This window comes from Brachyistius frenatus, unplaced genomic scaffold, assembly GCF_029030835.1.
Source record: "Brachyistius frenatus isolate BFR_SWC_R1_liver_20210118 unplaced genomic scaffold, ASM2903083v1 Contig_110, whole genome shotgun sequence".
Lineage (NCBI taxonomy): Eukaryota > Metazoa > Chordata > Actinopteri > Embiotocidae > Brachyistius > Brachyistius frenatus.
In genome coordinates, this window is record NW_027210709.1 from 501,539 (window position 1) to 526,638 (window position 25,100).

At 38.7% G+C, this 25,100-nt stretch overlaps 1 protein-coding gene across 4 annotated transcripts in view; it reads right to left on the minus strand.

Moving 5' to 3' along the window:
- Positions 1–1,220: 1,220 nt before the first annotated feature.
- Positions 1,221–25,100, minus strand: part of LOC138629040 (polyamine-transporting ATPase 13A3-like) — a 29,922-nt gene continuing 6,042 nt past the window's right edge. The window contains exons 3-32 of one of the 4 annotated variants that reach the window (XM_069712513.1): positions 18,260–18,433; positions 17,742–17,921; positions 17,459–17,529; positions 17,225–17,308; positions 17,053–17,122; positions 16,817–16,951; positions 16,512–16,584; positions 16,083–16,214; positions 14,706–14,873; positions 14,453–14,610; positions 14,177–14,365; positions 12,744–12,805; positions 11,740–11,890; positions 11,359–11,481; positions 10,782–10,932; positions 10,452–10,572; positions 9,413–9,537; positions 9,148–9,311; positions 8,555–8,653; positions 8,310–8,389; positions 8,161–8,203; positions 7,365–7,474; positions 6,968–7,064; positions 6,463–6,535; positions 6,161–6,338; positions 5,443–5,624; positions 4,914–5,002; positions 4,551–4,631; positions 4,219–4,314; positions 1,221–2,935 (exon numbers count right to left, since the gene is read on the minus strand). In XM_069712513.1, the coding sequence (XP_069568614.1) occupies positions 2,753–2,935; positions 4,219–4,314; positions 4,551–4,631; positions 4,914–5,002; positions 5,443–5,624; positions 6,161–6,338; positions 6,463–6,535; positions 6,968–7,064; positions 7,365–7,474; positions 8,161–8,203; positions 8,310–8,389; positions 8,555–8,653; positions 9,148–9,311; positions 9,413–9,537; positions 10,452–10,572; positions 10,782–10,932; positions 11,359–11,481; positions 11,740–11,890; positions 12,744–12,805; positions 14,177–14,365; positions 14,453–14,610; positions 14,706–14,873; positions 16,083–16,214; positions 16,512–16,584; positions 16,817–16,951; positions 17,053–17,122; positions 17,225–17,308; positions 17,459–17,529; positions 17,742–17,921; positions 18,260–18,433 (3,642 nt within the window). In that variant the 3' untranslated portion in view covers positions 1,221–2,752. Of the gene's footprint in view, positions 2,936–4,218; positions 4,315–4,550; positions 4,632–4,913; positions 5,003–5,442; positions 5,625–6,160; positions 6,339–6,462; positions 6,536–6,967; positions 7,065–7,364; positions 7,475–8,160; positions 8,204–8,309; positions 8,654–9,147; positions 9,312–9,412; positions 9,538–10,451; positions 10,573–10,781; positions 10,933–11,358; positions 11,482–11,739; positions 11,891–12,743; positions 12,806–14,176; positions 14,366–14,452; positions 14,611–14,705; positions 14,874–16,082; positions 16,215–16,511; positions 16,585–16,816; positions 16,952–17,052; positions 17,123–17,224; positions 17,309–17,458; positions 17,530–17,741; positions 17,922–18,259; positions 18,434–25,100 lie in introns of those variants that run through there. The other 3 variants (XM_069712512.1, XM_069712511.1, XM_069712514.1) reach the window with 3 other exon arrangements.

Sequence of the window (25,100 nt, forward strand, 5' to 3'; positions counted from 1 at the left end):
AGGGAAGGAGCCCATGCTTAGGGGACAGGAGGGAGGAGAAGGGCTTTGTGACCGTCTGGTGGGTCACAGACCTTTTACCAGACGTGGGTGCCTTTGTGTCATCTGTAAAATGAGGCCGGCCGTAAGTGAGCATCAGGTTGGCCTTGTGTCCTGACTATTAATCAAGACGAAGGCCTTACGAGTGTCCAGCAACTTTTGTGGAAACTGCAGTCGTCTGTAAACTAAGGACATGCAAAAATGTGTGTAAAAGAACAAGTTGTGGTGGAGAAAAGTGTGTCAGAGTGGCCTTTACAATACAAATTATTCTGAGCCAGCCTGATTGCTCTGTTAGAACTGCTGCAAGCAAAGAAACGGTCCACAGATTGTGTGAACAGGCCCAAATCTTGAAAGTACACATCTCAGACAAAAAAGCGTATGGGTAAAAGAGAAAGGAGAAAAAGTCTAAAATGCTTGAAATAGCACACGTCTGAGCGCAAGCTTGAGAAAATCTTTGTGAGCGAGTAGCTAGCTGTGAGGAAGAAAGACTGTGTGTTTTAGCTTCTTTATGTCTTTCCACCACTCTCCATCTGTCCCTCCACTGATACAAAAGGAATACAGCAGAGTACACAAAAACCCATATTGCTTTGTGGAGAGGCAACACTATCCACAAAACTACATCGCAAACACCGATCGAAAGCAAGACAGACCGGCTCTGCACACATCGGTGTTTACCGAAAAGATGATCTGTGCAAGTCACAGAGACACACATGAATTCATGAGCCTCCTCATCCTCATCATGAATATTCCCAAAAAGGCTCTTCCCTGATCTGTGGGAGATTCTTTTCTTTTTGGTACAAGCGAGGACCCCCTTCCCTTATTCACAGTCCCCCCTAAATCCACCCATTCACTGCCTATAGGCCCTGATCTCCACATGAAATGATACCCCTCTTTCTCCTCCACTCTCGCGCCTTTAAGCGCCCATATGCCAGGCAGCGAGGAGGCTGGGAAAGCCCATAATTGATCAGTAAGTCTTGGCTGAAAAAGTGTGACCAGGGTCAGCCCCCCACGAAGCACGCAAGAGTGGCTTAATATACAGATTTATTGAAAATGTAATGGAAGTTCTGCAGAGCAAACACTGGAATATTTTGTTGACACATTTTTTTTTTGTCACATTGTAGAAATCAGAAAATAAGTAGTTTCTGTTAAAAAAAAAAAAAAAAGCTCTATTTTATAGTAATCATATTTTTATATAGATAATTTTTTTTTAAATGACCAGAAAAACAAAGTTACAAAAAAATATTATATAAAAAAAATCAGATATTAAAATCAGTTATAAAATCGTCACAGCAGGTGTCTCAATGATTCATTCTGATTAATCTAATGGCTTTAATTAATCAAAAGCTCAGTTATGTGCAGTAGCTTTTGTGATATTAAATGATGCAATTAATGCAAACTTTCACACATTATTACAAAAAGACAGTCATAGTTTGAAAAATAGAGCACTAATATTTCTTAACACATCCGAGGGTCATTAAAATAGTTTATTTGGATTCTATAAACTTTCTCTATCTCTCTCTGTCTCTCTCTCTCTGTCTCTTTCTCTCTCTCACACACACACACACACACACACACTGGCACTAACACTAAAACTTTTTTTTTTAAACGGGGAAAGTCATTTCTGCTTCTCTTCCACAGGAAGAATGTCAACCGAAGCAGCTTTAAAAAAAAAAAAAAAAATGCAGCATTGGAACGTTTTCTGTCTTAGAAATTCAACAGTATAAGTCATGTTCATAAAGTTGACAACAGACACAAGTCCCTCGTGTTTCTTTGAAATCACTTGACTTATTACTGTTTTATAACTTCTATGTTATAGCAGCAGCTAATGGAACTGAATGATAAAAAAATGCAGATAAACGTGACTGATCTGATTGTTCAGTGTCAGACTGACAAACAAATGTGCCTCATTTGATTCTGATATTTTAAATACTGGGTCATAAATCAAAACTAAAACAATGGAGAGACTAACCTGACACTTTATACAGTACTCAGTGTCGACTGCAGTTGTTGCATTGCCACTGACAGTTGAGTACAATGTGGTTACTCAGACGTCCTGTCATCTTAAAGGCATTATGGGAAATTTGCTAATTTGTTTTCTTGCTGGGAGTTAAATGAAAAGACTGATACCACTCATACAGTCTGCAGTTCAATATGAAACTAGAAACAGCAACAGGTTAGCTCAGCAGAAAGACTGGTAACAAGAGGAAGATCTGGAACCTGCTCGTCATCGTGAGGCTGCCAGGTGATGAGATATAGCGTGTTAATTAGTAAGTTCTCGAGGTCTTTTTGTTCTACCTCTCCATAGAGCCAGACCAGCTGGCTCCTCCTGTTTCCAGTCCTGGTACTACGCTAAATTAAAAAGGATCTTACTTTCAGCAAGAAAGCAAATGAGTGCATTTCCCAGGATGCCAAACTATTCCTTTAATAATCCTCTGGCTCACGTTTCAGCAGTGTGATACAACAGCTAAAGACCAAGTGCAGGGTATTTGTCCATTTTGATGAGGTGAACCAAAATGGAAGAGGACTTCATGTATGAGCCGTTCACAGTGTTTATCAGTCAGTACGGTAAGAGACCTTTTCTTTATCCAGCGGCCTCTAGCCTCTAACTACATCATCTGACCATCCGTTACATCTCAGGTCAACTAACTCAACGTCCATGCTTACAGGGAGTTTCAGGTTTAGTCTGTTTTATTTTGGTTGGCAGTCACCTGCGGGGTCAGAGGGGGGCAGAGATGCGGGACTGTGGATCGGTGGCGAAGGTGATAGTGGAAGGTTTCGGTGGCCAGTCGACGTCGTCCTGCAGCTCCAGAGCCAGGTGCCTGTACAGCACCCTCGGGGGCTTGTTTCTCCGACAAAACAACCAGGAGAGGAAGGACGGGCCCCAGCGGTCGTTGGCCACCTGGCAATTGGAAAATTGGAAAGAAAGAAGCTAGTGAACTTGTATATACGTTTTTATGTGCTATTTCTGCTTCATGCATGAGTCTCTTCAGGATCTGATTCTCTACATGTAAATGTATTTATGTTGCAAAGTCGGCAATGTCATTTTATTCTTAATTAAAATAAAACCTCACATTGTTTGACACTTTGAAGAGGAAGATGGTAACGCTTTGAGCTCTTATAATGTACTTCCTAAAATAATTAAATTAAACAGACTATTGGAAAAATATTAAGAACATTTTTGCTATGTTGACTTCTGTTTGTCAAACATTAAAAAGACCAGAAACTTTTATATTAAATGTGCAGTACATTTTTACAACACTGGAGGATATGTTGAAGGAAAAAAGCAAAGTGAGGTAAGAAAACTATACACTGTGCAGCTGATGGATTCATGACATAAGTCAGACTTGTTCTGACACATTCTCCTGAAACAAATTGCCATTAAACATGACCAGTTAAATCAATTAAGGCTGCAAATAAATATTTTCATTATTGATTATTCTGTCGACTACTATCTCGGTTAAACGATTGGCTGTTTGGTCTTTGAAATGTTAGAAAATGGTGTTTCCCCTGACAGTAAACACACAAGTTTCCAGCGTTTTCCACATGGGACATGTGATCACATGTATGACACATGTTTACAGTTGCAACATATGATAACTTGGGAAAATATGTGGAAAAGTTTTCACATGGGAATCTACATGGGTTTCACACTTTTTTTTCCCATCGGCAAAGTACATGTTTAAAATTTGCACAATCACATGGTAACATGAGGTTTTGCACGTGAATTTCATGTGTTTTTCTATAAGAGTCCCGAAGCTGAAGGTGCAGCTTAAAGTGTCTTGTTTTGTCCCGACCAACAGCTCACAACCAAAAGACATTCTGTTTATTTTCTTAAAGGACTGAATGAAGCAGAAAGTTTTCACATTTAAGAAGATGAACAATAGAATGTTATCAGTTTTTTTCTTTAAAACAACTGAAAACAATTAATTGATTATCATGGTGATTAATTTCTGTCAATCAAGTAATTGAGTAATCGTTGCTGCTCTGATATAAGTGTCAACATTTCGTTGCTTTTAGACCTTTAGACTCACTTTTGTAGCATTCAGGACAGATAATAACACGTGAAACACATCAGAGGAAAATTTGCAAAGGAGCAAGAGAATCAGAGGTAAAGATAATGCGTCTCTATCTGCACAGTGAGTCCAGACTAAAAAAAAAAAGTGTAGTGAAAAGCTTCCCAACCTGTGGTGCGTCAGCAGAGGAGGACTCTGAGGGGCGATTTGCCCCTTGATTGCCTCTGAAAACTAGCCTCCACAAGATGATGTCAAGGATCAAAATCTATGAGAGATTTCAGTGGGAATGAGAATCAGCTGATTGTGAAGATTGAGTTAAAGCCACAGACAGACAAAAAAAACTTGAATGTAAAGTTAAGAAAATGAGTCATTGATTGCATTAATTAGAAGCTGACGTGATTCAGTAAGAGAACAAATCAATGCATGCAAATTACAGTTTGTATATTAAAAAAGGAGATCAGTCACAGAGAGCATGTGGGGTGTGAAGTCTCTACAGCGTACCTCCAACATGAAAGAAACAGCCGCATTCACTGTGATAATGACGACCAGAGTAACGCGCCAGTCGTGGGGAACACACACGATCTGAGGGGAGGCAGTCGCAGCATGAGCACACCACACACACACACACACACACACACACACACACACACACACACACACACACACACACACACACACACACACACACACACACACACACACACACACATTTTATATAACTCTATACAACTTCTGAGCTGCTTCGACTTCTCTCCTACATGTTTACATCTTTTCATGAAGCTCTGATGGCTCTCTTGTTCCAATCTAAAACCACCAGGGCATTAATGAAGCAATTTAAAACCAGCAAAGCAACAACAAGTTTACCTCAAGGAAGCTGTCGATGGCAGGAACAGGATACAGCATGATGAAGAGGAGAAAAGAATACAGGGCGATGCAGGACAGCATGAACGGCCCTCATGAAATAAAAATACAGAAATGTATAGTTATTTTCGCCAGTAACATCAACATCACGTGTATATGTGACAAGATTAGTGACAGTAGAGATTGCAATTGTAGAAATTTGGATGTCATATTGAGTGAGATAAAAACCTGGATTTAGAAATGAGATCAGTCAGAGCAATGACATAAATTAGGAAAACTTTGCAGCTAATAGTAAAAGTTAAAGTCTAAAGATATTTATAATTTAATTTTTTTTATCTCCTTTTCTATCTTTTTTTTTTAATTTTTTTAAAGCATATGCCTTTAAATTAAAATGTTTATGTTTTTTCTGTATAATATATAATACTACAGTGAAAATGTGCCTGAAAATTAATTCTGTGGGTTCACTAATCTTATTCCATACACATCACTGAGACATTAAATCAGTGCTCGGACAGAACAAAATGAGTCTTACAGTTATTGTAGCTTGGCTGCCTGAAGGGCTTCCCTTTGGAGAAAACGATGGCCACAGCCAAATACTGGAAGGAGGAGACGTAGAAGAGGGTGGTGTTTTCGTAGTTCCGGATGTTTTTATGGTCGTGAGGGCTCGTTACATTGAGGCTGTGCGACAGAGTGGAGCTGGAAACATTGCAGGCACTGCAGGAGGAAACATTTATTAAAATGTCTCCTTTTAGAAACCAAGAATCTAGAAATAAATAAGCTTAAGGCAACTGAAAAATAAGAAATGTAAACATTACTCGTCAGAGTTTTGATTTTTTTTTGTTTTTTTGTTCTTCTGCTCTTCTCTATGACCAGCTCATATATTACAAAACATTCATTTAAAATTCACTGATACTTTTTATCTGCTTTTTTTTTTCTTTGAAGCTAGATTCACTTGAGCCAAATTAACAACCGAGGTAGTAGTTTGAGGAAAAGTCTGAATATTTTTTTAATCTACAGCTTTGTGTACAGCCAGCATATTGTGCAAAGAATGAGCATATAGCTTGTCTGAGCCATGGTGAAGTTCAGATTTTCTCATTATTAAAATTGTACAGTGGTCCTCAGTGACAGAGCTGGAGAATAGGCCACAACAAACACTGTTCAGAAAACTATAGCATTCACATGTCTTCACCAATCATTCATTCGGCATATTATTTTAGACTCTGGATGTGGTAAATACAGATGTTACTCACTCCGACTGAGGCGTCCATGTCTCATACCAGCTCTGCTGTTGGACCAAGAGGAAGGCCAGGACCTGGAAGACCAGGCAGGTGAGGATCTGAGTCAGAACTGAGCACAGCAGCGGGCCGGAGATTAGACTGGACGGTGGGCGACGCCACACAAGTTCCTTCCACGCTGGGTTCAGACTCACTGCAGACAGACGAGAACACCATCAGGGAGTTTTTCTCCAGTTACTGTAGGTGAATACAGTAGCTGTATTCAAACTCAGGCATTGATAGAACATTTTTTTGGTGCTTTTCGTCACGCTGCTTACTTGTAAAGGCGATGATGAGAATGATGGCGATGTCAATGAAGAGAAACTGGAAGTCTCCCAAGTTGCTGAGAATCTACGATATCAGAAAAGTTGAAGCAGCAGATTAATGGATCTACAATCTGTAATCTATAGCACTCATAGATAACTCCAGTGCTAAAGTAAATTCCTATGTCAAACTGCAGAGTATTTAACTGATAGCCTCTACTCAATCCTTTCCCAGGAACAAAACTACTGACATGTCACCGTGCTGATATGTCTCTGCCTTTGGTTCAACCCACACATCCTTTTAAAGTCACATTTACTTGCACTTACTGCTGATTTCTACTGCATGCTGCAGCTGAACATCCTGCAACTGATGTAGGAACCACAGCAGTGTGTAACTAATCATGTATGTTGATATTCAAATATTTCTCGCTCTTCGTTCATTGTAACTCAAACGAAACAAAAACTTTTTCCTAGCAGACAACAAAAAGAAAAAAAAAATCAATATAAAATCAATATTTACCGAGTAGAGCAGGGTGACACTGAGGTACTGGATGATGCTGTAGAGAGCCATGAACTTAAACACGCAGAAAGACGTTATGAGCGCTGCTCGCCCCTCCCTTTAAAAGGTAGGAAAATTTGAACGAAAATTAAAACTCGCTTGTCCTGTTTGGCAGCACACAATGCTTTTTAAAGGGTCATTTCAGGACAGTAAACTGAGTGTATCTTTACACACTTGGTGGAGGAGTTTGCAAACAATAATCAGAAATTCATAAAAATAGGAATCAATCCATGTGTAAAACAAGTTGTACAATACATTTTGCCTGTAATGTTAAATTCTGTATCCTATGACTTCTCCATAGACATGTTTGATTTCCTGTTTTTGGAGCACTGTGCATGAAACTGGATGGTAACTCTACCTGATGAGGTTGGGGACACAGGAGATGTTTGAGGTGGAGGAGGTGAAGGGTGAAGCAACAGAGGCCTCCAGCTCAGACAGAGAAATCCCACTGTGAGCTCTCTTCAGAGCCTGAGAGACAGACGGGGAACTTAATTAATATAACTCACTTTGCTTTTACAGTATTACTTAAACCAAGAGGTTGAAAGTTAGTTTTTTTATGTAATCTGCAAAACACACACACACACACACACACACACACACACACACACACACACACACACACACACACACACACACACACACACACACACACACACACACACACACACACACACACAGTATTGTCAAAGCATTTGAAATATTTATTTTTAGTTTAAACTTTTAAATCACATCCAGCTTCATTTTCTTCTTTAAAATTATTCTTGCAGGTCCATGCAGCAATGATGTTAAACTGTATTCATCAGAATGATACCTAAATTACAGCACTTCTTTTACTTTTTTTTTTGTTACACTGGAATTACTTTGAAGTTTCTAATGTGTTATGGTGCCTTTTACATGAGTATGTGATTTGACTCTTTTTTTCCTCTTCTACTCACATACATTATTACCAGTTATTTGGTTTATGTCGAGTATAAAATGTAACTTGTACATTTATTGTCCGACAATAAGTCCATCTCCACCACTACAGTCAATAGACAGAAAATATTCTTTACAAAAAAAGCATGAAAGAACAAAACGTCACCAAAAACAAAAAAAACATTACTAACAACTGTTACGATTTGTGTCTATTAATAAATCTAATCCCCCATACTTACTCCACAGTCATTCGCACCATCACCACACATCCCGACAGTGTAACTGGAAGGTAAACAAAATGTTTGAGGGTTGTGTAAACACCTGTGTGTCACAGATGATAAATATCAACAGATTAAAACTAAAGCCACGACATAAAAGAGAGACTCACTCGATGCTCTGCAGGACTTCCACCAGCTGAGTCTTTTGGTCTGGAGCCATGCGAGCGAACACAGTACCTCTCAGCACGAGCTGCAGCGCTCCCATGTGGGGAGAATAAGAGAAACAGTGAGCATTAAGCCATCGGTGCAGCGTCTGTATATCTGTAAAATAGGCTCGATGCAGCTTTAAAGCTGATTTAAACCTAATACCACTCTGAATATTTTGACGTTTATAGGTCTGAAGACGAGCCAGTACCTTCTGGACCAGGTGAGGAAAATTCTCTGCGATGACAGAAAAGGCTCTGCCACTCACAGCGAAGTGATAAACTCCTTCATCCAGGTTGATCTCCACAGTCTGAAGAGGATGAGTCAGTTGTAACAAAAAACTACTGTTTTCCACAACTTTTGGAATAACAGTAAAGGGTGTCAAATTTAACCAAGCAACCATCCCTTTAAGTCTTTTTTTTTTTTTATATACATCTTTCCGCTGTCATCTGACAAGCACTAACTGAACCACTGATACAAGTATGATAAAAGTCTAAATGCATGTAGAGAGCTCTACAGAAATTAATCATGTGTTTCAGATTTTCAGTTTGTCTATTCTCTGTGAACTTGAGACATAAATCACTGCAAAGAGATGCCTGAACACGCAGATATCAAACTCATTAAATCAAACAGCGAGGTGGTTTAACAGCATTGAGATCTTTATCTCAAACAGCCACTGCGAATATAAATTATGGGGAAAACAAGTGTTTGTGGAACTGTTTGGATTTTCTCATACCAGCAAAGTCTTGATGGGTTACAAATATTTTGTCCAATGATCTGGCATTATTAATTACTCCGTCTCACCTGATTGTCTTTGACAGTCTGAGCGGGGTTTTCGGTGTAATGCCATGTGATACTAGCAGGCTGGACATCTTTGGGAGGCACAGCATCTGCTATAATGACCTTCTCGTGTGAACGGACCATCCCACAGTCTCGTGCGACTGATATCGCCGTCAACATGTTGTCGCCTAACAGATGACACAACAAAGAGGGGGAAAATGAGAAGTATTAAAAGAGAAATTAAAATTTCAGTCACAAATAAGTGAACGAATTTGCTGAGCTGGGTTACCTGTCACCATCAAAGTGCGGATGTTAGCTTGTCGTAGTTCACTTAAGACACCAGCAGTCTCCTGTTTTATTTTGTTCTGCATGATGATCAGACCAAGGAACTCCATGTTGTTCTCTATCAAGTCCCTATAAGACACAAACACAAAATGTGTCACATTATAAATCCAGATTTTAGAGAATCAGTGAATAAAATCAAAAATTGAGAACTTATTCAAGAATTCAAGAAGGTTTATTGTCATTCCAGACATGCTAGTACATGAAGGAAACAAAATGTAGGTCACAGGTCCCAATTCAGTACAATCAGTAAAAGGAACAATACAAATTATAAAAACAAAAAATCAATAGCAAAAAAAACCTCAATAAATATATGCACTATAAGATGTAATATCTTAATATCAGGTCTGGGGTAGGCAGCCAGCCACGTATTTTTTTTCTTTTGATATTACTAATCATTGTAAATGTGCGATGCTCATTGCGTCACACTAGTTCAAGAGTTGCAGTTCACTTTTATAACATTCTGCCTTCCTGTTAAACTGCCTGTCCAACTTGTACTTTACTTAATGATTCCCAACATTTATCAGAGGGACAGCAAACATGCAGAGACAAACAACAATCTGTAGCTTTTGATCCAGCAGTCCTGTGAGCTTGTAAATCAGGCAAGATAAACAACTTTAGCGGAAATTGCATCAGATGTTTTGGCAGAATTTTATTGTGATATATTGAGGCTACTGTTATTTCTATTACTACTTTAGAAATTGTTTTCTCCCTTCATGTTATTGTGGGTGCACCATGGAGTCCAGGAAATAACTCAGTTTGATTCTGAAATTACTGATGCAAGTTTTTTTTGACTGATGTTTTAGAAAACTAGAACATTTTCTGCTCTGCTGTAGCAACACTGTAAATATTTGGACATTATGTCATTTGATCTGTTTGCCCAGTTATTTGTGGATCTAGGCTTGAAGCTGACTTTTACCTGGTGTTATTAGGGTGGGAGTAGCCACTTGTTCTGTGGACAGTGTTATCTGTGGACGGAGACGTACCTGCCGAGGTTCTGGACTTTGTGCCAGGAGAGTTTGGATTCCAGCTGTCGATGTGCCAGGGCAATAACCCTGAAGCCCTGCCGCGTGTAGGTCTCCAGAGTCTCTGTGAAGCTGTGTGGGACTAAAGAGAGAGACCGAGCCATGTCAGTCTGACATCTCTATGTGAGCACAGTATGTGCTTTATTAGCAGGGACAACATACAGTATAAAGGTCAAACCTAAAGGATATTTTTTTCATTTGATCATTTATTACTTTCTGTATCTTCATAGAGATGCAAAAATAGAGAAGGAATTATCAACCAAAACTTTTACATGCAGAAGAGAATCTGACCTGTGTGCTGTTTGCAGAGGCTGGCCACAACCTCCGGTGCCCCTTTCAAGAAGGCATCCATGTGTTTTTCTCCCAACTTCCTGACTACCACACTCATCCTCTGCAGCGCCGAGGAGAAGGGGAACTGACGCACTATGCCGATCTCACAGGACTGAGGAGCAAATGTCGCACGTTGCATATAAAACATGTTCAAAATCTTTGAATGTGTTGGACTTTCATGATCATAATCTAAAAGAAGAGCTCAACAGCTGCTTCTCTGTTTCCAGTCTTTATGCTAAGCTAAGCTAACCAGTGAATGCAGAGTGCTATAAATTATCTTCTCTTTCACTTTCACTTTCTTGCAGAGTTAAAGAACTCAGCAAGAAAGTTAATTAGCATATTTCCCATAATGTTGAATAGTTTCTTCAAGAATGATGTATCAATGAAAAAAGGGAAACTTACTGATAATTCAGAAAGCTCCTAAAGACAGAATTGAATGATTTTATAATTCTGAGATCAGGCAGGACTTACATACATCTATTTATAGCTATAGATAAACATATCAATAAGAAAATAATGACTTGGTGTGTGAGCGTACCATGTTCGGGGTGAGAGGATTGTTCTGATTGGCTTCAGGGATGTTGTGCTTTGGAGGTCGTACAACTGTGGGCATGATGGGATTATGGAGTGCAGTCTCTTCCTCTGTGGGCTCTTCTAGAATCTAAACATCATAGAATAATATCTTAATGTCTTCAGCTGAGAGACTCCGTCAAGATAACCCTGGCGTGATTAAATAATCTAATCCTGGTTCCAGCTTCCTTTTGAAATGAAAAGCCACTTTCTGCTGGAGAATCCATCGTAAAAGATTTTAGCCACTGTAGCCGAGAAGAACTTCAGAGACCTTGAGCTTGGTGTTGCAGAGTAAATATACAGACTGCTATCAGTGCCAGATGTGGTAATTCTGTAAATCTTTGCTTACCCAGCACGTAGCGCTGAACATCTTGAGGTCTAAAGGGTCTCCAGAGAGCTCTCCCTCTATCTTGGTCAGTGAGTGGCAGGACGCCATGCAGGCCACAAAAGTAGTGTTCACCAGACTTTCTTTAGCTGCTTCTGACTCAGGTGGAGAAAAGCTGTGAAGGAGAGGGAAGATCTGACTCAGACACTGGATTGTTTGTGACTACGAAAGGAGAAAATGATCTAAACCACAATTATAATGCTGTACTAAGTACACTGCACAATGTCATGTGAAAACACTATCAAAAAAAAAGAAAAATAACCTTTTCTCAGAGAGAGATAAAAACCAAAGCATCCTGTCAAAGATGTGGATTTAAACACCACAGAAAAAAGTCACTTTCAAACTTTCTCTGAAGTGTTTTTGAGTCTGCAAATGTTTCTTTCTCTACTGTTCTGTAAAGGTAGGTGTGGGTCTAAGTAGACACAGTTACTTTTCTTTCAGATGACTCAGGTGTAAAGTCAATCAATAGACTGTTAATAAACTTGTGATTTAGACAAACAAGGGTCTGCTTTGGGTTTATCCAGTAAATTTAAACCTTGACAAATTAAAACATTTCATAGCATTGATACAAAAGTAATATCAATTCAAATACTGCTATAAAGCAGCCCAGATCACTGATTTGCCCATAATGGCTGAATAAGACCGGAAACAACAGTCATGACGGTATAAACAAATTGACAAAATCTTTGAAAGTTGGGAAATTGATACGATCTCATAACAAATAATTGTCCAATTGCACTCACATCAAGTCTATTGTCTAAGGAATTTAAAAGAAAAAGAGAAGCACCAAATAGGCAGAATGCTGGAGAAAAATACATTCCTGTCCTGAGAATCGAAACATCCCACCCCATCTGCTGTAGTTGTTCACATCACGTGTCGAGATTTTTGATGATGTTTTTTGGTTATCTTCAGAGAACTAATCTGATATCTATGTAAGAAGCAACGAGACTAAAGAGAACACCTCCTACCTGCCATCTTCTGCCCTCTGAATACCCCACAGGTCCAAACCGTCCTCAGTGAGAGTACCGGTCTGAGAGACATAAACAGACAGTTAGTGGCTATGCAAGTTGCCAAACAAGGCCTTGTTATCACTCATACCTCAAAGCAGAAAATCAATCTGAGCAGCCCACAATTCTCAGACAGGGGATCAGATATTTGATCCCACAGTTAAATCATAACTGGTGATTTTTATGAATCGATTCAAAACAGCTCAGTAACTGCTTGCTAATGTAACAACATAGACAAGCACAGAAAAGTAAGTTAATGGTATCGTCCAGGTAGAAGCATTTTGCCTTTGGTTAAGTTCTAAATGTGTCTTCAAATAAATTAATTATATAACAAAGAGTTTAAAAAGTACAAAATATTTAATTAAAAAAACATGCAGATTTGATTTACAGCTATGTTGATGACTTGGATCCTTCACAACCAACTAGCTGTTCAATCCCAGACCAAACTTTGAATTAAGGCTGTGACTAATTATTGTCTTAGGTATCCATTAATCTTTCTTTTCCTAATTAACCACATGGTCTGGAAAATGTCAGAAAATTTGGAAAATACCCATCAAGTTTCCAGAGCCTAAATTAATTTGGGTTCCGCCAACAGACCATCATCAATCGATATTCAGTTTCTTACTGAAAGACCATTATAAAAACAGCAGACAGTCAAAGCTGAGAGGCTGCTCAAAATGTGACTTCAATGATTAAATGGTTATCAATATTTAGGCCGATTGATTTTCTGTTGATCAACTCGTCAATTAATCAATTCATCGTTTCGGCTGTATTTTTATTACTCGTCATACACTAACAACATCAAACCTAAGTGATATACTGAAAAAAACATGTAATGCCATTAGCAGCCTCTCTATCCATCCAACCGTTGCTGAACAGGGACATAATGGACGGGGTGCTGGAGCCTAGACCAGCTGACTTTAGGGCGAAGGCAGGGAACACCCTAAACTCAGGGGTGGAGCAAAAAATTCTGGGTCCTGTACATAAGCAGCCTCCGTGGGCCCGTTCCTCTTGATCCATGTCTGTAATGCTGCAGGTCACCAGTACATCACAGGGCAGCTTCTCTAAACATGTCAAAGTCACTACAAGCTTGTACATCATCATTGCTCCCACAATAGATTATATAGGATGCTTTACACGTGAATATGCACCGTAGTATTGACATTTTGAATGCATGAAGATTGATTTTGGGAACAAATGGCATCATTGTACAACCAAAGCACAGCCTCAAGACATAGAGCCTCAGTCTTAGATTTACAGTCATTATTATCAAACAAGAACTTGTACTTGAAATTGAAAACCCTGAAATTCCACTGCATGAACTGCATTTCCTGAATTCAAAACAAGAAGATAAACATCACAGGGGATGAAATGACAGCTGACGTTTGGATTACCTTGTCAAAGCAAACCAGGTTAAGTTGACCGCAAATATTGATCCTCTGAGGGCTGATACAAAAGATGCCGACACGCTTCAGACGCCGCTGCGCATACACAATACCAGCTGTCATGGCTGCCGGTAAGGCCGGGGGCACAGTGATGGTGATGATGTCCAGAGATTCAATGATGATGGTTTTAGCTGGAACCTGAATATTTTTAAGAAAACAACCATCGGCAGCTGAGATTTAAGAACATTTAAGACATTTATATGTCTTCCAAAAGAGCAGTGATACCTTGTTCATGATACTGAGGACAATAGTGTAGATGAAGCCGATCCCCGCGACTCCAACCAGACACAACAGGAAAAGATAAGCATCCCGGTACAGCTTGAAGTCTGTGGGTTTAGGGTAGAGGATGGAGCGTATGAGTTGACCTTTCTCTGTACTAAAGCCTGTGGGAACACACAAGGAATACCATCATATTATGAAGTCACTGTAGAGGCCGAATATGAGAGTGATCAGTCTAGTCTGTTTCTCTCTGTCTCACCTGTTTGGACCACGACAGCCTTCACCAGTTCACCGGAGTAGAAGCGGGTCTGGATAACATGGGTTCCACAGAACAGGGTGTGTTTCTTGTGTTCCTCCATGTTGTAGCTCCTGGACGCCTCCTCGCCTGAACTGGGCAGGCTGGTTTTAGTAATGGGCACACTCTCTCCTAAAGATTAAGTGGGAATAAACAGAAATACAATACAAAACAAGTCTCAAGTGTTGTAAATAAATGTCAACAAAGACCAGTAAACCATGAAAGTCTTAAATATGGCTCATAATTTGTGTAATAATTACCAAAACACAGCAAACTGTAACTACATGTGACAAAAGGCTTCTTTTCATTCATCATAATGAATTTGGCATATTTTGTTGAACTATGGTGATACATTACACACTTGGTCAGCCTACAGGATTTAACATATTTAACTGTGCTGGATAATTAATCCTTTCAAATAATTACTAAGAATAAAATGTGCAGCTTAAACATAATAGGATTTCTGGCATTGAAGACATAAATATTAGAGATAGGCATAAATGAACTCTAAATTGAGATTTAATGGAGGATAAAGATTTAGTGCACTTCAGCGGGGCGCTCTAACAGTGAACACATATTCCCATCTAATAAATCTATACAGTCAAACATCCAGCATTTTTTTCTCGAAGGACTTTCGGCTGTTTACAGGTTGGTAAGAAATATAATAAACTCTGGAATATAATCTGAAGCCTGGTTATGAAGAGCCTCGACAGTAATCTGTAAAATGTTTCTGTCATTACGAAAACAAACTAGTAACCAGTGAAATTATGACATATGCAAACTAATACAATACAGTATGATCCCTTAAAGTTAAAGTCCAGCAGCTGAATTCTGTTAGTTGGAGCCCACCTTGCGTTTTGAAAGACCATCGCAGTCATCCAGCCCTCAAACAACAAAGGCATGTCTGACAACTTTTGCATCTTTATATTGAGAATTGGTCTAATCCTGATGTATTTTTGTATATTTGTTTAGATATTAAACTTGCAACTAAGCTGAGACCATTTATAATTATGAATCATGGCAGCAATAGAAGTAACAGCTGTCTGCACCAGTACTAATAATCACTCAATCCTTGAAAGAATCCAACCAATTTATCAGTGTATCATGTCATTTTGGACAATAAAGTTTCTCATTAAACTATAAAATATCCTGCCTCTATTACATTTTTTTTTCACATTTTTTTTCAACATATCAGTATCGGAATTTTGTCACTTCCTCATATCAGCATCAACCCCAAAAATCCTGCATCTGTCCACTCTAATCCTGGCAGCAGGAACCTTTGCAGAACAGCAGTCAAACACTTTTCTGGGTGACAAGCTCTGGACAACAGTACAGTCTAACCTGTCAGCATGCTCTCGTTTACGATGCAGGTTCCATGAAAGAGCACAGCGTCACACGGCATTATCATCCCATTCGCTGGAATAATGATGACATCACCAGGGACAAGCTCTGTTGACATGGCCTGTTCAATATCTGTGATCAAAATTAAGATGTAGAAATTACATCATACATCTCTATGATGCCAATCATGAGGCAGTTATTATAGACACTGATCTGATTCATGCATCACTCAGTAATAAATAAAAGGGAATAGTTTAGTAAAATTACATGATAATACTTAGTCCAAAGATGTAGTAAAACTTAATATTAAAATACAACCCCATCAGCACAGTTTATGTGTTGACCGTCTTGCTTTCACTCATTACATTTCATTTAGCTAACTCATGGTATCACGACAGTTTTGTATTATGATCAAATATGAAAACCTGCCTTTATTTCCTCTGCACACTGAAACACGGACCACACTGTGTGCTGCCACCATGTCATGAAGCATCACATATTGCTGAAACAGGAGAGACCAAGAGTGAGGAAAAACATATCGGGAAACATGCCAGTGGACAATTGAATATGTTTTGCTGAAGTAATGACACACTTAAACCAAACAAGTCATATACAAAATTAATATGATAAAAAAAAGGTGTCAGAAAGCAAAACTCTGTCATAAAACTAGAAAGGAATAACATTAAATAATCTCATTTTCATTTACATTTTTTTAAGGCTCAGGTAAGACCCACCTTTTTAACGGTATACAATGAGGTAGCTATTGAAATGATAGACATGAAAACTATGGCTGTAGCATAATAGTAGTAGTCCTCTGCACTCCACAGAATAACACTGAAGAGCTGGAATATGTAAAATGGGTTCAAGACCTGATGGAGGAAGAAAAAAAAGAAAAAAACAGACATATAGATACGTTTTACTGTTGATCTTATTATTAGAGTGCAAAAATAAAATCTCTCAGACTTCTTACCTCTTTTGTGAGCAGCTTGAACAGAGAGGGCACTCTTACAGTGATCTCATTCTCCCCAAAAAACAACCTCCTGATAGGTAAGAATTTAAAGCAGTTTGTAATTTGCTGTTATGACCTGATACTACCTCAAGAATTTATTAGTTCCTGAATGAAATCAGAAGACAGCATGTACCTGTAGTCCTGCAGGGTTTTAGGCAGCCCAGAGTTGTGGTCAGAGTGGACACTTGCACAGCTCACCTTCACATCCTCCAGACCTCTAGAAAAGTAACGCACATTCATTTCTACTGTAGCAGTGTAGAGCAACATATACATGTACATGACAATTCAATAATAGAGTAAAGAAATAGTGAAACGTTTGTGAACACAGGATGACTAACAGCCCATTCATTTTCAGAGGGACCCTTACTTATAAGATTCAAATTTCTGTAAGACATCATTCCAGTAGTATTTAGTGCTGTGGTGGGCGAAGTAGTGGATCTAAGAGGGGGAAAGAGATGGAGGAGGTGGTTAGAGTGAGTCACAACTTTACAGACATGTTTCAAAACCAGCCAACTACTGATTTAGACTCTAAATTTAAATATATGTATCGAAAACACATTTGTTTCGTAACTAGTGTTTAATTATGTTGAAAATATTCAGCTAGTTACAACTGGTAAGAAAAAAAAACAGACGGTTTCCCTCTAAAGTACCTGCGCTGGCTGCCGATAAGGAAACTTCCCATGAAGCTCCTCGTGTACAGGACTGACACTATGGTCTTCGTCTCCATTTGGTAGCAGAGCTTTGGACTGCAGTTCCAAACTGTCGAAGGGTTTCTTGCCTGGAGCCAACATCACATGTACTTTGGCTCGAAACCACTGCCTGAACTCATCCTGTGATAACAACATTAAGAATAAGATTTTTCCTATCTGTGAGGCCACACTGAATTTATAATTTGCAGAGTAAGAGTTTGTGTGCCAAAGAATGTAAAAAGTGGATAAACTGTGTGCAGCAGCAGCAGCACAAGAGTCAAATCAAAAGCTGAAGTAGCAATAGATTCTTATACAGAAATCAAATTTATGGCAAGTGCTTTATTCACAAATGATGAATTAACATGTGTTTACTGCCTCATATATTTGACTTCATATGAAAACAATGTAGAAAATAAATATATATTTAGAAAATAAATAAGTAAACGCTGGGAAAAATAAAGGGTGTGCCGTTTTCCTACCTTCGTCCGGAGTAGCAGAGTGTGTGCGTCCCTCAGCGAGGTGTGTGTGCAGGTTCCCTTGACGCCCCACTCAGGCAGCCAGTAGAGCAGCAGCAGCAGGAGACCACCGGAGCAAACAGCACCTACTCCCACCAGGATCATCTTCCACAGACAGGGCCGGTACCCCCACACTTCCTGCACAGGCACACACTCACGTTAACAGACTAAAGGGACTAATACACTGCTGTGATGTTTGTGAGAGAAGACATAAAATACCTGATAACATGCAGCATTACAGTATTGTTCTACTATAAACTACACTGCCAATTGTAATAAAGGAACCCAGTGGATTGGTTGGGCTCACTGACGGCACAGGAGAATAAGTTATATCAGGCTTTAACTCCACAAACTACTACTTAGTGCACTACAGATAAATCACGAGTTTCCCATTTCTTTTATATAAAACCACATGTATGACACATGTGCTTGTCAGCACTGATTTTAAATTTGAACAACCTGTCTTTACAAATTTTGTATGGATGTAATATTCTAATGTTCTTTCTGTTAAGTGTATCATGTCGTGTGAGTATATGACATGTGGCAAACATGCAGCAACATATGATAACATAGGGAAAGCAAGTGGAGTTTTCACATGGGAATCTACATGGGCTTCACACATTACACCATGAAAATGTTCCAAAACCACCTGTTTCACATGGGCAAAATACATAATTCACATGTGCACAAAGACATGTGTCATGTGGTCACATGTGATTACCTGAGTTTGGACATAAGGACTAAAGATGGTTTGCCAATAACCCACTGTGGACCATTAATCCCTCTTCTTCCAATTCTCAGTGCAATATGTACAGTTTTGATATGCTATACAACGACCTGCCCTGAATTAGCTGTCTGGTATTTTAATTAAACACGTTCATTTATAAAGGATAAAGGAAACATTACACTCCTATTGCTTCAAAGTGTTTGTTTTATTGGACAAAAAATTATCTGTAAAATTAAAAATTTAACTAAGATACATTTTCTCTTTCACTAGTCCAACAGTCTATAGTTTATGCTCACAAACAACCAGCCGCCTCAAAGACCCTGAGACTTAACTACTGAGCATTATAAGCTGTTGTGTCTGCTTGCATGTCGTGACAATAAGTCCAACATCTAGATTATTGTGCTGCAGAATGAACAGCACTAATGAGGGCAATGACATTATAGAAGTGTGTTTGTTAACAGGAAGGAATGAAGTTACATTTCTGGTCTTACAGGATAAGTTTGGTTTTCAGTGACAGAATGTGTTCACTTAAAAATACCTGACATCACAATTATAATGTTTTGTTTTGTTCTGTTGTCCGTGACAGTCGTGACATCATAATGGAACAGAATGCACTTCCTGCAGGAGGACAGACTTCCAACTTCACTTCCACATCAATCTCTTGAGAGGTAAGACCACTTTATTGCTGAGATAAAACTGCTTTTTCTTACTCTTGTCTGTGTAGTGGAGCTGCAGTGTGCTGAGAGAGGAGTCAATTTACTTTGCCAGCATTATTCTCACAAGTAAATTTACTTCTTTCATTAGTTACATTTCAAATAACTTTACAGTAAGATGTGATTGTTTTTGTTATAATGACGAGATGTAAATGTACTTTGTGTCTTGCTCAACATCAAAACATTTCTTGAACTAATTGTGGAGAGCGATGCTTCATTGTAGCCCTGAGATTGACTGTATTTTTAATCAGTCTGATTATTGTCACCAATGGTGTTGGTGATTAATATCATTAATAAATATACTGTACCTAAATTTGGTAGCAGTGGAAGTTTAGTATCATTTGTTGAATTAATTATGAAACAATAATATGATGATGAGTATGATTATTTTAAATATGTAATATGTCAGTTACGGTTGTACATCCAGAATAAATAAACTGAAACTACATTCATTATTTTGATATTTTTGGTAGACCATTGGTAAACTGCAAAGAGCAGGTTTAGTGAAAACCTAAATGCTAAATACTTTGAAATGAAACATTTTAATGAAAACATTTTAAAATCTGTGATTTTGTTTTCTCCTAACCAAGTCCTGATCCAACCCATCAACGTAAAAGTGAACCTGACCTGTGATCATTCAAATAGAGGCCCAGAGTTGCATCTGTGCAGTGCAGGAAAAAGCTCCAACAGGTGAAAACACAAACAGACACACATCATCACGTTTTGTAGTCGCTTTGTGTATCTTTCAGTGTAAGTTTCTTGTTTTGATGGAGGAGGGGTTAGGGGGGCCTTTTATAAGTCTGTGGGATGCTTCTGTTCAATCTATCCACGGCAAAAGCACGGGGGACAGGAAATAGCATTGATGTAGTTGTAAATGGCTAGCATCTTAACAACACATGATGTTTGTGGCCAATGAAATTTATCAGCACTTGGCCCTGTTAAGAAATGTGAAGTCACATTTCTGATGAGGGAAATAATTAATAAATAAATATCGACTGGAGCCATCACAAGCTAAAAACAGAGTATGAGTCGTGTGATAATGAATAAAATATAGTGATGAAACAAGATAAAATATTCACTTCAGCATTTCTAAACACGAAGCCATGTCTCTATTGGTCAGTAAAGCTAACCATGCTTGAAGTGAACACTGGCCATCGTATGAGCTGTGGCTTAAACACCAACACATTAAACACAGTTGAATTTGTTCATAAGATGGGCTTCAATGGAAGTGAATGGGAAACGTGTCAAATCTCTTGTGACTTCACCTTTAATGTTGAGTCAATGGAAAATTGCAAAAGTTTCTTGGTCACAGCTCTCACACACACACACACACACACACACACACACACACACACACACACACACACACACACACACACACACACACACACACACACACACACACACACACGTTTTAATGGCAAAACCTAAAGGACTTTGATGTTATATTTTGACGGGCTGAGGTGTGAAAACTGACACGGTACCCTGTCGTGGATCGACGGGTGTGTTTGGGTTGACTCATATATGCACAAGTCAGGTGGGGTGAATCTGCTACAGATTGTTTAACTGATTGGTTTGTTTGTGAATGTCAGGCATCATTTTATCAATAAAATCCTGTCAGCAACGACTTCATCAGCACAGAGACACACAGGCAGGTGAGCACTAGGTTCATAAACTGTCCGACAAATGCAAACAATCCGAGGATTTTGAGCTGGTTATTGATTTTGCTGTTAAGAGTATTATATTATTCTGGCTCGGCTCTGTCATGAAGCAGTATTTCATTATTTGAGCTAAACTTGTGTAGCTAAATCATCAGACTGAAATAAAACAACATAATTTGGGGACTGAAACTGAAAAGTTTACCTTTTTTCTACAAATGTAATTTTATTCAAATGATGAACAAAAATCATTGGATTTTTCAGATCAACTGTTATGGTTAAATTATGATTTATCATCATGGCCATCTTAACTTGATGGTAGGCTGTATAAGAAAATGAACCTGCTTGGGACCATTAACCTCTATTCTCAGTGTAATGTGTACAGATTGATATCCAAGATAACCGCCTGCCCTGAATTAGTTGTATGATATTTTGATTAAACACGTTCATTTATAAAGGAGGAGGTTGAGAAAATACACACTCCTATTGTTTCAAAGTGTTTGTTTATTTTATTGGACCTTTTATGTTTAAAAATGATTAATACAATTAAAAATTTAACTAAGATACATTTTCTCTTTCACTAGTCCAACAGTCTATAGTTTATAAGTGTGTTTGTTAACAGGAAGGAATGAAGTTACATTTCTGGTCTTACAGGATAAGTTTGGTTTTCAGTGACAGAATGTGTTCACTTAAAAATACCTGACATCACAATTACAATGTTTTGTTTTGTTCTGTTGTCCGTGACAGTCGTGACATCATAATGGAACAGAATGCACTTCCTGCAGGAGGACAGACTTCCAACTTCACTTCCACATCAATCTCTTGAGAGGTAAGACCACTTTATTGCTGAGATAAAACTGCTTTTTCTTACTCTTGTCTGTGTAGTGGAGCTGCAGTGTGCTGAGAGAGGAGTCAATTTACTTTGCCAGCATTATTCTCACAAGTAAATTTACTTCTTTCATTAGTTACATTTCAAATAACTTTACAGTAAGATGTGATTGTTTTTGTTATAATGACGAGATGTAAATGTACTTTGTGTTTTGCACATCATTTTCATTTGTAAACTTTGCTTTACTTGTGGCCTACGCTGCCTGTGCAATATTGACTGCTTTTGTGTTTTTTCTTGCCACTCAAGATAATTTTTACATTTACTGAAAGGTTTTCAGTCCTTGCATTTGAGATCCTTTTGCATAATTTTATATGATGTCAAAATTCAAGTGTATTTAATGGGTTTCTGTTGCCCTAAATATGACTGCGTTCTTTTTTTATCTTCTTGTACTGTTTGTTGAAGTTGTTTTTCTATAAGTCAAATGAATACAACCGTCAGGTCAAAGTTAAAGTGAACACTGACCGTCATATCAGCTGTGGCTAAAACACCAAGACAGTAAACACAAAGTTGAATTTGCCTGCAGGATGTGCGTCAATAGATGTGAATGGAAAAACGCCAAAATGTCATGTGACTTCACTTTTGCTTTAATGTTGATGAACAGGAAAAATTGCAAAAGTTTTTTTGGTCACAGCTCTCACACACACTTAACTCAGAGTACACCTGACCAGAGTTAATTAAGATAACTTTGATCAGTTCCCCATCTGTGGTTTTGTCATTGAGTCAATGTTAACTGTTTGTTACATCTAATTTCTGGAAAATATGGCACATTTTTATCCACAAATTAGCTTGGTGAGTGAATATTTAATTCTTACTGCACAGTATAATGACGAGCAGTGACCAGAGGAACTGTGCTCAGTTAATTTGAGTTAAGTTTAAACGAGTTAGAAAATCCTAAAGAAAGAATGAATTTGCAAAGCGTGCTGCTTAAAAAAAATAACGATCACGAGTAAAATGATTTCTCTGCGTGTGTTTGTGTGTGGAGTTCAACAATGTCGGTAAAAATATTGAGGAAGCTTTCATGTGTTTAGGAAAATACAAGGAGTAGAGCTGGAAAGGGAGCGAGTAGAGGATCGTGGAGAGAAAGTAAGGAAAGAAGTAGGTGTGTAGAACAGCAACAGTAGAAGAGCATCAGAAAGGTAGGCCAAAGATTAAACTCTGTCAACAAGACGGTTTACAGCGGGACACTTCAAATGGTAAGGTCACACAATCACATACAGAATTGAGGAAATATTTTACGTATAAAGAAAAATACAAAAACCTGTTTTAAAAAGTACAAAAATGTATCTAAAAAAACCCAGAAAAACTTAAGAAAATTAGAGCAAATATATAAATAAAATAAAAATAAAACTATTATGGATCCTCATTCAATTTCAATGGGAAGAAGCTTTCCCCTCTATTCACCTGTCCGGGCCTAAAACCCGTCTGCGTGGTAAACCGTGTTTGAGCAGAGCACTCAACCCGAATGTCATGTTTAGTCACGACCTGCACACATTGTGTTGTAAGATATTTGACCAAATGTAGGTCGTAGCGTGACAGAACACATGAAGCAAAATGGAATATGTTTTGATTCATGTTAGCATCAAAGAAAGTCAGTAAGGCAACCAGGGGGAGTCCCGACTCCAGCAGTGATTGTGCACGGATCAGGACAGACACAGTCATACTGTAGCACAATAAAAAGAAGAAAAAATAAATAAAATAAAATAAATAAATAGATAAGTAAGGTCAGTGTATTTGGTAAGAGTAATGTTCTCATTTTTGTACTCATGTGATGTTTGTCTTTTAGAGGGATTTAAAAAATATGGGATTTCTCAAACTGAATTGAAGTTACATAACGACAGATCCTGGATCGAGTTTCAAAAAAAGTTGTTTTTAATTCAAAATCACAGGTGATCGAAATCCTGACATACATGAAGAAATATGTAAAGTATAACATATATATGAAAAATGTCGCGATGCAACTACGTGAATTGGATCTGATCTGAGAAACGCTAAGAGAAAGTAAAATGAACACAAGACGTAGAATCAGTCTGTCTGTCTGTTTCCCACCTCCCTTTGGGTCTCTGTCCGTCTCTCTCCGCCCTCTCTGTGTCTGTATGTCTTGCCCCTCCCTTTGTGTCCCTGTCTGTATGTGTCCCCACTCCCTTTGTCTCTTTATGAATGCCCCACCCCCCTCCCTATGTGTCTCTTTCTGTCTCTAATTTACCTTTGGTATGTCTTTCTGTCTGTCTCCATCCTCTCTGTGTCTGTATTTCTCGCCCTTCTTGTGTGTCTCCATCTGTATGTCTCCCCCCTCCTTATGTATCTCTTTCTGTCTCACCCCTTCATTTAGTATCTCTGTCTTTCTGTCTCCCCCTCTCTTTTTGTCTCTGCCTTTCTGTCTCTCCCTCCCATTGCTTCTCTGTATGTATCCCCCCTCCCTTTGTGTCCCTGTCTGTATGTGTCCCCCCTTCCTATGTGTTTCTTTCTGTCTCCCCCTCCTTGTGTGTCTGTATGTCTCCTCCCTCTCTTGTGTGTCTGTTTTTCTGTCTCCCTCATCCATGTGTCTGTATTTTTCATCCCTACTGGTTTGTCTGTCTGTCTTTCTCCGCCCTCTCTGTGTGTCTGTATGTCTTCCCACTCCCTTTCTGTCTCCCTCCCCCTTTTTTTCTCTATTTTTATGTCTTCTCCCTCCCTTGTGTATCTGTCTTTCTGTCTTCCCACTCCGTGTGTCTGTATGTCTAGTCCCTCACTGTGTCTCTTTGTCTCTGTATTTCTACCCCCTCCCTTTGTGTCCCTGTCTGTATGTGTCCCCCCACCATGTGTCTCTGTATGAATGCCC